This window comes from Felis catus, chromosome A1 (genome assembly GCF_018350175.1).
Source record: "Felis catus isolate Fca126 chromosome A1, F.catus_Fca126_mat1.0, whole genome shotgun sequence".
NCBI classification, from domain to species: Eukaryota; Metazoa; Chordata; class Mammalia; order Carnivora; family Felidae; genus Felis; species Felis catus.
The window spans coordinates 156,605,836-156,621,372 of record NC_058368.1 but is presented as its reverse complement, the minus strand read 5'-3'; the positions used below and the strand labels follow the sequence as shown (position 1 = coordinate 156,621,372).

The 15,537-nt window shown below is 36.6% G+C and overlaps 1 protein-coding gene across 23 annotated transcripts in view; it reads left to right on the top strand.

The window, feature by feature from the left end:
• Positions 1–15,537, top strand: part of MCTP1 (multiple C2 and transmembrane domain containing 1) — a 520,292-nt gene that overhangs the window by 339,570 nt on the left and 165,185 nt on the right. For all 23 annotated transcript variants that reach the window (XM_045040171.1, XM_045040175.1, XM_045040217.1 and 20 more), the window contains 2 exons: positions 285–471; positions 5,200–5,293. In XM_045040171.1, the coding sequence (XP_044896106.1) occupies positions 285–471; positions 5,200–5,293 (281 nt within the window). The remainder of the gene's footprint in view (positions 1–284; positions 472–5,199; positions 5,294–15,537) is intronic.

Sequence of the window (15,537 nt, the reverse complement as noted above, 5' to 3'; positions counted from 1 at the left end):
TTTCACATAGCTCTGAGCAGCCTGCCCTTTCACTGTTTGATGTGACAAGAAAAGAAAGAAAGAAAGAAAGAAAGAAAGAAAGAAAGAAAGAAAGAAAGAAAGAAAGAAAGAAAGAAAGAAAGAAAGAAAGAAAGAAAGAAAGAAAGAAAGAAAGAAAGAAAGAAAGAAAGAAAGAAAGAAAGAAAGAAAGAAAGAAAGAAAGAAAGAAAGAAAGAAAGAGAAAGAAAGAGAAGAAAAGGAAAAGGAAAAAGAGCCACTTGCTAATCCAAAACATTTGTTCCTAGGTGCCAGGTCGACCTGTCGGCTCTCAGTAGGGAACAGACACACAAGTTGGAGCTGCAGCTGGAAGAGGGTGAGGGACACCTGGTGCTGCTGGTAACCCTGACAGCTTCGGCCACAGTCAGTATCTCTGACCTCTCCGTCAACTCCCTGGAGGACCAGAAAGAACGGGAGGAAATATTAAGGAGATATGTACGTATGTAACCCTCCTCCTTCAGGATTATGTGTGACTAGTTGAGGTTGTAAATAATTCACTTGGAGTGACAGAAGTACATCTGCAAAGCTGTCTGACAGATGAATCAGCACAAACAGAAAGCTGGGCAAGTGCAAATGCCACACTTATTACCCTGATGTCTAGACACCCCGTCTACTCTCGAGTCTCTTCCAAAGCAAGTTCTAGATCCTGAGCATCTCCTCAGTGATTTTGTCATGCAGCACAATTATCACGCAAGGAAACTTCTCATAAAGGAAAGTTAGGTGTACACAACATTACTTTAAAATTAATTCATTGACTCTTTGTAATTGCCATTAATAATTCTTGGTCTTTCCAAGTTTGAAATGGAATTAATGGAAGCTACATTAATTAGTAGCTTGGTAACAAGAAGATATTCCAGAAATTTTTATGTCAACTGCTTAGAAAAGCCTCACTTCGTTCCTTTATTTTATTTTCATTGAATGTGAAATGTAATTAAAAGGAAGCCTCCCTACCTTTTGACCAAATGTAGACAGTGATTGGGTGGGATAGCGAGTCACTATAGTAAGTACCCTTCTCAAATTTTACCAAACCAAAATATTCGTATCCGAATCTACCTATTTCCCAGCATCCTCACATTGTGCATTTTCCACCATGTAGTTTTCTCGAATCAACAGAGAGGGGAGCTCTTACTCCACCATTCTCTCTCATTGGAGCCTCGAAAAAGTGAATGCCTGGGTACCCGTGAAGCCGGGGGGGAAAAAGGCTTTTCCACTTAAAATTACAAAGCTTGTATTGTACAATGCTGCCAGGTGTTTAGAAGGCTCCTCTAGACACTCAGCCATGAAACCAAGCTCTGACTAACAAAGACCCGCTTAATTTTTTTTTTTTTTTAGATTCTAAAATATTCCTATTTGCTGACTGACATCCTTCCAATAACTGAATTTAATAAAGATGTACCTTATCAGTCTGTGCAGATAACATGAAGTGCTGGTACTAATGCTCTACAATATTCTTCAAACAGATTAGCAGGATGTGCGCTTCAGCAAATTTATTCTGGCTATCTCCACTGAATCAGCTGTCTGCTAATGCTTGTACAACTCATCCACCAATGGTGTTATCATAAACAGTTTAATAGAGGTGACTCAGCCAGGCTACAGAGTATATATTTTTAAACCACCTAAGAACCCAATGTATTGTTGGGCATCTTCTAATATGTAATTGCAATTATGAAAATTATTTCACATTTTGGTACCCACAAAAACATATTCTCCTGTTACCAGAAGTGAGCCTCATGAATTGAAACAATTTTAAAGGAATTAATTGGTATATTAATATAAAGATTCTAGGTATTATGATACTGTACTTTATGGATGAATATTTGATACTATCCCGTATATTAGAATGATACTGCGGGCTCGGAAATTAGAAATAATCCAACTATCATTGATCCTTTTTTTTTTCTTTTTGTTGGATGGGCTTCCTTAAATCAGCCATTTCCATTCAGAATTTGAATATTTGTTTCCACACTTTCTTTCAAATGTTAGTTATTTTTTCAATAAAATACAAAACATTATATGGATGCCCCCAGCTAATTTCAGGTTATATGCTGCTCAATGTATTAAAAAGTGAACCATATTTAAATGCATCTTTTTTTTTTTTAGCCCTGAATTTCAAGCATAGGCCTGTATTTCCCTCTAGAGACGTAGCTGCTAAGATGCTACTGTAGGTGGTAAAGCACATGTGTTATAATTGCTCATAGCCATACAAGGACAGAGACCTGTAGTTTTTGGTTTCAGCGTGTTTCCTTTTTATCGCACAGGTTATGAGATGATGAAATGCTGTATCATGTCTGAAACATCACTTGTTCTGAAGAAACCTAAAAAAAAGAGGTTATTTGGAGACTTATTTGTATGTTTCCCTGAGAGAACATGTGTATTTTTTAAGTTTTAGGTTAAACTTAAGAATTTGATTTGGCAGTGGCCATAGTGAGGAAAGTAAACGAATTGCCCCTGAAAAGGCTCCATTTCTGTCCTTCAGCTGCTCATTGTAAAGCATTGAAGCCCCACAAATTAAACAGACATTACTGTGGGAACCATTATTTGATCACCTCATTCTGAAAAGATGGCTAATTCCATTTTTCTTTCTTTTTTTTTTTTTTTTTTTTTCTTTTAGGGGGAGGAAAGCAGGGAAGGTCAATAGGGGGCGGGTAGTAATGGGTAGTAGACCAAGAGCGATTGTATGACCTTTTCAGAACGGGTATGCTGAACCCTTGCTCCCCCTTGTCACAGTTTAAAAACCAGAGGAGCTAGTTTAGAGAAGAAGTTGTTAGCATTCCATTTTTATTATGACATTTCACAGTCATCTGATTTAATGTCCCTTGACCGGATTGTCCACCGTGAGACGATGGGCTTGAAATGTTATTTAGAGCATTGATAAAAGGTGAGCGGTTCTAAGATGACAGCGAGTCATAAGGCTGGTGGTGTGACATTAATTTTCTCCATAACAGAGATGGAATAAGACGTCACGGTGACAAGCTGTCAATCAGCTCTGGCCCCTCAGAGCATCTCTATGCCATAGGATGGGGTATTGCCTCTCCCGTAATAGAGCTGAACTGAGATGCTCTCCCTGACAGCTGCTGCAGCCATAGAGAAAATATATTATACAGCCTTTCATTAAAAAAATAAAGAGGACTCCTCTCCAGAGCATTTCAATCTTTTCCCATCTATTGAGGGCTGAAAGGATTCACAGCAAATCATAGATTCCTCTGCTATGGAAATTTCAGGCTTCAGAAGCCATCCAGGTTTTGAGGCCTTCTAAAATAACCATAAATAACAAGGCAGGAATATGTCTTGATGAAGCATTACTGAAAGGTGTATTTATAAACTGATATATTTAAGTTTTTTGCTTTTTTTTTTTGAATTCTTATTATAATCGATATGTCACTGGCCTAAACAGTTGAAGTTGGCAATAAATTACTGAGTGTCAGCTGACTGGAGGAAATAAAACGTTCAGACAATAATTACTACCCCAAATGAGAAGCAGAACATCAGAGCTGAAGCGTCAGAAGCTATACGTCTGGGCAGTGAGGTTACTAGTATTGAACAGTTCTCAGCCTGAAGACTGAAGGTATTTGTTTTAGACACAGTGGAACTTGGTTGAAATTACTCTTGAAAATTAAAGGACAGGAACCTTTTGATAAAACTCTTCTCTGTCATTAGGATAGGAGATTTACCTGGGGTATAATAATCCATAAGCTCGTAAGCTCTGAGATAAGGGCAGGCTTCTCAAACCTGGTGTTACCACATTAGGAAGACAACAAACTCTGAGTTGTAACACCACTGTGTAAAGTTGCCACTGTTAAACCCTTAACTTACACGTAATTTAAATGGAGAGACAAGTGCATTTTTACTGAACGCTGTCCTCTGGGTAGTTCAAATAGATTTTTGGTGATAAGCAACTGTTTAAAAACAATAAAAGACTAAGCGCTAATCTTGTGCTCAACACCCTTAAAAGTTAGGCTCCGAGATTACACATATATCTGCATTGCCTCCTCTCAATATACCAAGGTCATGGCTTCAGTAAACACTGATTAGTCATACAGGACTGATAAAGTTAATATTTCAGTAAGCTTCTGCTTGTCAGTATTCTCACATTCTTCATACAAGGATGGGAATGTTCTTTGGTAACAGTTTGATGACTTTGTTAGGTTATGCTCCCTGGTCTTATAGCACTTTAAGGATCATGATACAGAAGGCTTTGATTTACTGAGAAGAAATGCTGGTCTTGTCATGAGAAAAATGCTAGGAAGTGCAAATAAACGCATTTCGATGTTCTGTGTCAGTACTTACTCCTCAAGTATTTGTGACCATTAATTAGGGTTCTGAGTTACTGCACTGGTAGCCCTCTTCTAATGCCTTCAGGTATTATACTTCCCAAAACACTACCATTATTAATTTATGAAATTAAATACGTTTTATTCTTTGGATCTGATTCACCTGTTGAAATTTCTCTACTTCTACTCATACTACAATGGCAAATAAAATTACAAACCTAAGAAAAATTATTTGTCACTTTTGATCTTATTTTCAGTGATCAATTTGACTTATTTTAGAAGATTATATATGATATTTTTCCTAACAGGCTTATAGAACTGTGTCAAACTTTTGAATTAAATATTACGAAATGGCACTTCATTAATTTAACCCTCATCTGGCACATGCTGTTTCCAAAACTCACAAGAAGAAAATAACTTAAAAAAAAATTGTTAACTTGCTTAATTCTAAAGGCTGCAGTGTGTTACATAAGCAACAATTTAAGACTCAGTATTAACAATCATTAGTCTCCAAACCATCATACCCGTAGATGAAAGATTTCTTGGAGTCCTTAAGTAAAGGAAATTGAAGGAAGGAACTATACATACACTCTTCTATATTTTATTGTTCATCATGTACTGATAATTATTTATGGGGAAGGCATGTGGTATTTTTTATTCTTTCAAAAAGTCTTGTAGAGCAATAATTACCTATGTAGATACATATGTGTGCCTATGCGTATGTACTCGTTAATGATGGTGAATGATACTTTGTATTGAAGAAACACAAACATCCCTTTGAATCACTTAAGCAGCATCCTGAGATCAATCATAAAACTTAGTGTTTTCTCAGCACACTCTTTGAGACCCGCTAGGACCTCTCTTTCCTAATATCGATGTTGGGGTCTTTCAGAGCCCATTGCGAATATTTCACAACCTGAAAGATGTGGGATTTCTCCAGGTGAAAGTGATCAGAGCAGAAGGGTTAATGGTCGCCGACGTCACAGGTAAGAAATGAGGCAATTCTCCTAGTGCCTATATTTATTTATATATGTACATATATATAAATATATATATCAAGCAGCATGCAGGGTTCACACCATTTAATGACTAAACTCATTTCACCTGACTGGATCATCAAAGTAAATAATATAAATACAAAGTTTCAGGTTTGATCTTATAGGATTTGCCAACCACCCAGTTTTTAAAGTGTCCCTGCTTTTTGAAAGAAGTGTAATGTATTAAAAAATAAACAATAAATGACTTTTGAATCATTGCCTTCTCCACAGTTTGCCAGACATTAGTGGGAATATTTCTTCCAGGTTTCATCATTTCAGCACCTTGGAGTAATGCTACATCTCCTTCTCTCGGGCAGAATCACTCTTTTTGTTGTTCAAATTCCTTAGCACATCCCAGAGATAATTCTGGATCTACACTAAGCGTCTACCTTGTTCCACTTTTTTTAACAAAGAAATGGGCCTGTAAAAACACTGAAACCAGTCTTATTTCTTAAAGCTTCCTGATTCAGATACTGCTGTTCCTGTGATATATTAATAATTGGCTAATGATTATTATTTCCTCAATTTCCAGAATTAAATTGTTGTTTTAAATTTGCAATTATGTGATCATTCATTTACTCTTGAATTTCATAGGTTTTGAGGAATATTATTCCATTCCTCAAGTTGTCTGTCTCAAGATTTGTTATCCATCTTGAACAATTTTTGTGTAAATTTTGCGATTCCTGAAAGAAAGCATCCACTTAATAAGTTGTAGAAGTGTGCTTACCATTGTGAATGTTGAGCAGGTTGATCCTAACAAGGTAGCAGACTTACCTGAAGGGGAGAAATGCTCTTTTCCTACCATCTAAGAGCTTGTAAATCCATTACATGATTGTTGGTACCCCTCTTTAATTCATCAAATCTAAACAGAACAGAATCAAAACCAAATTAAAAGATCGCATGCCTTAAAACTAAAATAGCAGATGCCTGCTCCAAAATGGCAATATTCGTAAAATTTTAATATTTGCGTAGTGTCGAGTGACTATTTACTGTGTGATAAAAATAAAAATGTTGGGAGTTTACAGTTTCTTCAAACAGGTGATTACCCACTCATTTGTAACCAAGAAGATAATAACAACTGTCAAATATTCTTTCAAGACAGGTGTACTTGAAAATACTGGGAGAGAGAGTAATTTGTAATCTTTTTGCAAGTATGCCCACTTGGTTCCTCCTACTAAACAATTAGTGAATGCTAAATTTATTCATTTTCTTTTTTATTTATGATGTGGTTATATTCAAATTAATCTGGACATAATGTATTTCATTTTCTTTTCTTTTTTCATGTTCTATTTATTATTAGAACCAGCAGTCAACAGTGAATGATTGACTGCTCTTTTTTTGTTCACTTTGGACGTTAACTTAAAGACTGGAATAGGAACTCAGTATTGCTTTTACACTACAGAGGTTACACCTAACCTCTGATTCCCAGCAGCAGATAAATTCAGGAATTCGTGGCAGTGACAGTCACCATCATGGGAGACACCTTCAATTTTCCTCAGGATTTTCTGTGTGGCAGGGGAGCCCCCAGTGTTGAGCTGAAAACCTCTGAAGACAGGGAGAAATGCCTAAAATAATCAGTATCTCAGTGGGCACCTAAGTGCTAAGAATTATTACTGAACATTTATAGGGGGCACACTAATTTCTTATAAAAAATATTCCAGTCTCATTTACTTCAAAAGCTTAGACACCTGCCCATTACACAAGTTGAATGTAATTATTTAAGTTTGCTTCTCTTGGAGAGAAGCTGTCATTGCTTTTAAAACTCCATGAATATGCAAACTATGTTAACCCACTTGGCCTATACGCCACTATGGAAGTTAAAGTACATGTTCTTTCAAAGCTGTAAAAAATAGATATATTTCTTTCCTAATGGTTCTATGTAAATTAATGTGAATAACAATAGCCTTTTCCCTAAGGGATTCAGTGAGACATAATTTTGATCTGGTAAAATGAACTTTAATTTGGGGAATACTAAATAACAGATTCTCCATTATTTTCCCTCCAGTTTTAGGATATAAATCTAATGATTCCTCATTCCACACTGACCTTATAATCTAATGTGCTCTGAATTGAACAAGAGAGATGTTGAACTATTCAGGGGCAAGAGGATAATTCAGTCTTTGACCTTGCTCACTCTTGGACCTTTTGTGGTCTTTATGACATTTGTGATGGTGGCAGAAACTGAGGACCACATATTTAAGTGAGAAGGGTCGGAATATACTACCAACTTTAAAAATAATCTTTACTTCTGGAAAGGATAAATACTTATGGGTAAACTGATCCTCCCTGGTCTTTGCCATTAAATCTGGAGCACAAATAAGCTCTTTGCATACTTGCTTTTTTACTTGTTCAGAGAAGAACTTGAAAAATCTGCTGTACATCCTAGTGATAATCACAGTCAGGCTCTACAAGATATTCAGCAACGATTTGAAAAACAGACATTGAGTCAATGATGCTGTCTTCAGATCCTCAAATTAGCATCCATTTAGGAGTGTTGTGGATGGAGAGCAGAGATTTTAAATCACTGATCGCTCTCTGAGCTCAACAAAGAGTATTTTCTGACCTGGTATAAATGAGGCTATTATTATAAGATACTTAGTTGGCATCAGAACACTTTTTTCTGGCAAGTCTAGCAAGACAAACGTATATTTGACCAACTTGGCTCTACTTTTAAAATATGTTTAACGATCAGAATGTAAAGTCAAACTTCCATAGTTCAAGCAAAAAAAAAATTTAAATTACAGTATTCCATCATTTAACATGGGCCCGGGGGAAAAAGAGATTCCATAATCTTTTAAGTAGCCATCAATCTTACTGCAGTTCCAAAGAATTTTTTCCTTTCAAAATGTAAAATTTTTCTTTTGTTACAACACATTCATTGAGTAACATTGTGATACTGTATTAACTCTGTGTGAATAAAGAGCAATTGAGACTCTCTTTGAATGAGTGAGTACAAAGCACAAATTACTTTTTAATGAAACCCTCAATTCTTTCCCTTTCCACAAAAAGCCTATAGCCTTGTTCAGCTGAACACTCCTACAGTAGGGTCACTTCAGTTAAGCCCCTAATAAACTGTTGATAGTTGAGGGTAGTTTTTTCTTCAGTCTCAATAGCCCAGTGTTGGACAGTGCACTTCAAATCATTAAGGTTAATACAGATTTAAAAAAGAGATTAACTCTGGTGGTTAAGGCCTCAATTTACAACTCCCACACATACACATGCATTGAGCAAGGCACAAGAGTGGATTGAAATTTCAGTCAAATTGTGGGCAGCCTTTCACAGCCTGAGAAAGTGGCACTCTGGTGTTCAAAGTTGATCAGCTAAATTCTTCGTGAGGGAAAAAGTTTGATTAAGTGAAAAATACTTGGCAGTACAACTTACTTACCTTTCAACTAAACAGTGAAAAGGTGAATGTCTTTCTGTACCATCAAAGCAAAACCTAGACACTGGCCCTGCGTTCACTGGGGAAAATTCTGCTGCTAAATCAAGTATTCCTTAAAACTGGACAGTTTGTGAGGAGGGAAAGACCGCCAGCCGGGGCAGGGGGGGTGGGATTTTTTTTAAGGTGGTGGGAAACAGTTCGTGTTGGAGTTTGTCTTTCCTAGCTTCTAATTACCCTCTTCGTTGGATGGGGCCTAATTTCTGCTTTCAACAGAACATTTAAGGTCTTCTATATCGAGTGAGGCTTTCTTCACAGAGTATTTAGACCTGGCCTATTGGTTCTTTCAAGTTCTAAGAGAAGAAAGAGAAAAGGGTTCTTCTCTTCAGCCCCTCCCCTGCATTTTCCCCTGGGTTGTTTTTTTGAGTTCCGAGGAAGAGGTCACAGCCTCCCCAGGGATACCAGCCACTCAGGTTCAGAAACAGTGATATGGGGGAACTGCGAAGCCCTTTCAACAGATGCCCTACCTTTTCACTGTATTAAAAGGAACACTAATATAAAACTTCTCCACCCCAGGTGAATTGATCTCTCAAATTAATGCACCATCTCTTTCAGGAAACAATAGAGGGAGAGGGAGAGAAAAAAGGAAGAGAGGGAGAGGATTTTACAATTAACATAATCTGTCACTGAAACAATCCCATCAAATGAGCATATCTTTTTCTAAAACAAGGCTACACATAAAGACCTGTGACTCACCAGCCCCATAGTCTGGAAACCTACTAGTTATTAAGGGAGATGTTTACTACCCTTTTATTTGCATAGACTTTTCCCATGTTTTTCTTTAGGAAAACTGTCTTCATTGTTGAAAAATATTTAAGTAACAAAACAGCAGAAAAAGACATGCTACAGTTTTTTTTTATCAGCTTCCGTGAGAGTCTTATTATCTTAAGAAATAACAGTTAGCAGCTCAGATTCATTAGCAGAGCTAAATTTAAGCCCCATTTGACAGGCTGCCTAGAAAACATTTTGTTTTGCTGTCTGTGGGCTTTAATTAAGATGTGTTCAATTTCAGTCCTCTTCAGTCTAGCGCCACCCCCCCCCCCCCCCCCCAACCTTGCTGTGTCACAGACCGGCGATCAGACACTTTTAGATGGTCCGGCCCATGACTTTGACCTTCTGCGCAGTCCGGCGTTCCCTGGGGAACCGTTCAACTCATGAGGTCTGATTTCACACTTCCAGGATGCCTCAGCTCTCTTAACAATGACAGGGAGACAAAGCCCTTTAGAGCAGGCCGCATGGGGACTTGTTTAAATTGGAAACCAGAGAGGAGTCAAGGAACAAGGTTATGGGCTACAGAATAGTGCTTTTAATAAAGAGCTCACAGCTCTGGCTCAGCTCAAAGAGGTCTACCTCTGTACAATTAATTGAGCCATTTATCTGGAGCATCTTAGGCCTCTACTTTCTCACAGAATTGCGTGGTAAATATCAGCTAAGAAGCAAATGAGATATGCATGAAATGAATTTTAACACTTTGATTACTGTGCTTCCAGTCTTCATTAAAAGTAAATTTATTTGTATTTCTGACCTCATTATCAGTAGGCTGCCTGCATTTTTATTGGTTCCTGTGATTTCCAGCTTGAGTATGTCATGAAGGTATATTTTATATAGAGATGTGGATTTATTATTCTTGGTATTTTCCCTGAACATTATGGGTCTATTCAGAGAAAGAAAAAGAAAAGGTAGTTGTACAGAAAAAAGCGAGTCTGTTCTTTCAAAGTTTTATATACAGTTGGAGAAATGCCAAGCACATATATATAACGTAGATAAGATATTGTCCTTTTAAAAAAAAATTAACTTTTTGTGGATTACCCAAGCAAATTGCCTAAGATATATTCAGTTGTTGCTTGAGTGGACCTCAGAATACAAGAGTTCTACTGGAAGAAGTGGGTATATGTCTTCTTTTATAGAACTATAGCAGTTTGAATGTTTAATAGCATGTGCCTTTAATTATATCATCGTATTTATTAATATTGATGATATCTGATAAATGCAGTCTTAGATTTTATGATCATTACTTAAAACCTGTTAGGAAGATGAGAAAATAGATCTCCTTTAAATGCTACATAGCTCCTTTGACAGTATCATATAGCATATGGAGGAAGTCCTTCCTATTTGTGAATTAGCAAGGGTGAAATCATTTACCAAATAAAAGTGGCTTATGTATGGATGTCATTCTTAAGTTTTTTTTTAACTTTTGCCATCTTTAAATCTTAAAATTATATTGATTGCTTGAAACAAAAATACCTAGGTTTTACACAAAATGTTTTGAAAATTTCCCAAAGTATGTTTTATTTCCATTATATAACCTAATGATGTCCCTATTTGCTTTTTAAGAATTAAGCTTATAGAAGATTATTAAGCAGATAGTAGAGTTTGAAAAGAAACGTCATCCAATTTATAATGCATCAAAAATACCCAACACCTGACAATCTTATCATTATAATACGCCTAGTTTAGAAAATGACATTACATACATACATGTTAAATGTCCTAACACTATATAAATATCTTCCTTAAGGATGAAATTAAACAAAAGAAGGCATCACAAGAAGAAAAAGCAAATCATTGCTTTTCATTCTTTTTTTTCCCCCTTTCATTTATGTCAACATAGCTTACATAGAAATAAAAGGTGTTTCCTTTTAGTGCTTGCATTTTTACAAAACTAAATCATATTCTAATTTTAGAAATGCAAAAGTGTTTTTCTAAAACCAAACAGTTAAATATTTGTGAGAAGAGGAATCAAAATGATAATGTAACACAAGGGCTAGTGAGGCTGAGTCTGAACTAGTGTTTTACATGGAATTACAGAACTCATGTGTGATTCATATGCAGGTCACATGGTCAGAAGATACTGCTCTGGAAGAATAGGTGGGATGACAAAAGAGATTAATAATTGGGTTTGATATGCTCTAGAGGTGAAGGACTATGGGCTGAGAAAGTGGTGGTCCCACTATCAATGGGAAATGAGGGGAAAAGAAATACTATAAAGTAATTAATTGTGTTCTGTGGAAGTAAGATTACAAAATGATCCTTTGAGTAAAGAAATAGATAATTGGTGATCTGGCTTGAATGGCTAGCTTCCATTCGGTGCTTGAAGAAATGCTTTCAGATGCTAGAATCATTGTTTAAAATTAAACGTTTTTTAAAAATTTTTTTTGTTATGACATAGTTGTGTAAATAAGAAATACATTTCCTGGGATGACGGACTAGGAGACTGGTGCAAACAGAGAAGATCTGGATTTAACTAGACTTTGGGGAAAAAATCTTACCATAGGAATATTTGGGCTATATGATAGTAAAGTTAGGTGCATAAATGATTGAATGGCCACACCCAAAAAGTGATTGTTATAAAGGATTGATGTCAATGGGTGTGCCAAATGGAGGAATACAGGGCTCCGTTCTTGGTCTAACATGTTCAACCAATTTACTAGTGACTTTGAAGAGGCAATTGAGGGCTTCCTTATCAAACTTGCTGAGAGGGATAGTTAACTATATACTATATGCACATGTTATATGTTTATACTATATGTATATATTATATATTTAGACTTTAAATATTTACATAATATTATGGTACTTACACATAATATATACATGCATATTCATATATTCATATATATGTGTAATAATTTAGTTCAAAATAATAGGGTTAGTTCAACAAGGCGAGCATTAAAGAGTATAATTAAAAAGACTTACTGGGATACAAAACGGTGATGTCCTGCATTAACAGTAGAAAATATAGAAAAAAATTTAGGGTTTGAATTGAGGTTAAGCTCTGTGAGTGTGAATAATACATATATAAATTTTGTTACATTGTTTCCCAGTATACAAATTGGTTATGTTGAATCAAAGGGGAATGTCCAGAATGATACCTCTGGACTCCTCAAGACACACTGGGGTATGAATTCAGCGTTAGAAGCTATTCTTTAAACAAAGACAGTGACAAAGCAGAATTTATTCTCGATGGAGATATCTGGTGTTTTAAAATTTTTTTTTCAACGTTTTTTATTTTATTTTTGGGACAGAGAGAGACAAAGCATGAACGGGGGAGGGACAGAGAGAGAGGGAGACACAGAATCGGAAACAGGCTCCAAGCCATCAGCCCAGAGCCTGACGCGGGGCTCGAACTCACGGACCGCGAGATCGTGACCTGGCTGAAGTCGGACGCTTAACCGACTGCGCCACCCAGGCGCCCCTGGTGTTTTAAAATCAAGTCAGTTGAGAATAGCTCCAGGGAAATGATCATAATAATAATAAAAATAGTGGCAACTTACATTAACGGAGCCTTTAACACATGTCATACACTACCCTCAGCTTGGAACAAGGGTTATCACGATCTCACAACAACCTAATTAGTTGCTGTTGTTATGCCCACTTTACAAATTAGAAAACTGAGATGTGGAGGGGTTAATTAAGCAAGTGTCCACACTGGCATGTGGAGAAGACAGTGTGACAATTAATTATGCTACTTCTGCTTGCAGTCTACAGCAGCAAAATGCACTCCACACGCTCTCAGTTAACTGAATACTAATATAAAATCTTAGGCAAGTACATCTGACCGGGTTGGCCAAACACACATCTGCAACCCTAGCTGCAAGGGAGTCTAAAAATGTGATTTTGGCCTTTACAGCCTGTCTCGTTTAGGAAGAGACACCAAAAGTTAGAATAGATGCTCAGCAAGCCATCCACATTAATAGCGCAGGAGGGTGGGTAATGAGCAGATACTTGAAGTGACAGTTGCTATACCCTCCCTTTGCACCCATTATTTCATTGTAACTTAAAAATGACCACAGAGGGCAAATCATAAAATAGGCAAATGTGACCGAGACGTAATTTTGTGTGCACTGTAAAGAAGCACTTCCCCAAAATTATAATTGCCAAACATACATATCGGAATAGTCCTGTGGAGGTAGTGATTTCCCCATGACTGAAACCAGAGCCTATCGGATTGCCTGGTTGTAGAGAGGATTCAAGTCCCTGGTGAGCTATTCAAACTTGGCCTCTGAGGCATTTTTCCCAGCCCTCAGAATCAGAGATCCTGTAATAGGTACTAAGACGAGTAACAGACTCTTGAATGAGTATTTTGTAGAAAAGAAATAAAAAGACAAAGATATGATTTTAAAGACAAAGGCTTGATAGATGACAGTTTTCAGTTTTATTGCCTAATATATTTATTTATTTATTTATTTATTTATTTATTGCCTAATATTTATATATTTAATCACCCAGTAGAGTACTTTGTTTTTTTCAGTCTAAAGAATTTTATTCTACTGCAAAGTATCTTACCAGCTAACGAATTTACTTATAAGGAAGATTATCTGGAACCTGACACTTTTCTATGGGGAGTCTAATTAAATATATAATTACTGTAGGTCCTAAAGTATCTATAGGAACTTACCAAAACAAAAGAGCTTCTAATATTAACACTTATATCTTTGGACAAAGAACTTTTGTGTTTCCAATCTTGTAACCAGTCACTTGCATAGAGTTTCTATATTAAATATTAATTGAAATAAACTTTTTAAATGTTTTAACCACAATTTATGTAAATGTTCCAAAGCTGAGACATAATTTTTTCATAGCCTCCTCTCATTTTATAGATCCCATAGTCTCTCTTTTCTTTCTTTTCCAGTTTCTTATCTGTCTCATTTTATTTCTTGTTCTTCTGTCTTAAATTTCAAGCTTCCCAGCATATACCAAGATGGTTCAATTTTGGGACTCAAGCATGCATCTTGTTACGCATAATACTATAAATATTCTTTTGCATCTAATTCTAGATCCCAAGGGAAATAAATTCGTATTTACATTGTGCTCTGTTTCCATTGCTCTTTGTCATGGTTCTCAAAGTGTGTGTGGCCCAGGAGCTTCCAGGAATCCCTAAGACTTTTCAGAGATCTTTAAAGTCAAAACTATTTCCATAATAATACTAAGATGTTATTGTCTTTTTCACTCTTTCTCTCATGAGTGGACGATGAAATTTTTCAAAGGTTATATTTTTGACTGCTCTGATGTTAACATGTCATAGATTTATTGTATCATTTTCAAATGAATGAGTTGTACATGCTCTCATTTTTAATGTCTAAAATGGTGAACTGATAGATATGATTTATATAGAGAAAAGTTTTTTGATGTCCTCAAAAAAAATTTTTTTTAATTTTTTATTTAATTTTGAGAGAGCATGAGCAGGAGAGAGGCAGAGAGAGAGGGACAGAGGATCCACAGTGGGGTCTGCACTGACAGCAGAGGGCCTTACATGGGGTGCAGGCCCACAAACTGTGAGATCATGATGTGAGCCAAAGTTGGCCGCTTAACCCACTGAGCCACTCAGTGTCCCTCCTTCAAAAATTTTTAAGAGTACCTGTGACACCTGGGTGGCTCAGTAGGTTAAGGATCTGACTTTAGCTCAGGTCATGATCTCTCGGTTTGTGAGTTCAAGCCCCACATCTGGCTCTGTGCTGACCGCTTGGAGCCTGCTTTGGATTCTGTGTCTCCCTCTCTCTCTGCCCCTCCCCGTTTACTCTCTCTTTCTCTCTCTCCCTGAAAAATAAATAAACATTAAAAAATTTAAAAAAAAATTTTAAGGGTACCTAAAGACCAAAATGTTTAAGAACTGTTGCTGTAGGGCAGTGATTCTCATTTGGAGGAGGGCAGTATTGCCCCCTTGAGCATTTTAGAGCTTTATGGGAGAATGGAATTGCCAGAGTGGTTAGGGAGCACTGTTAGTATTTGGTGGGAGTAGGTTGCGGATGTTAAA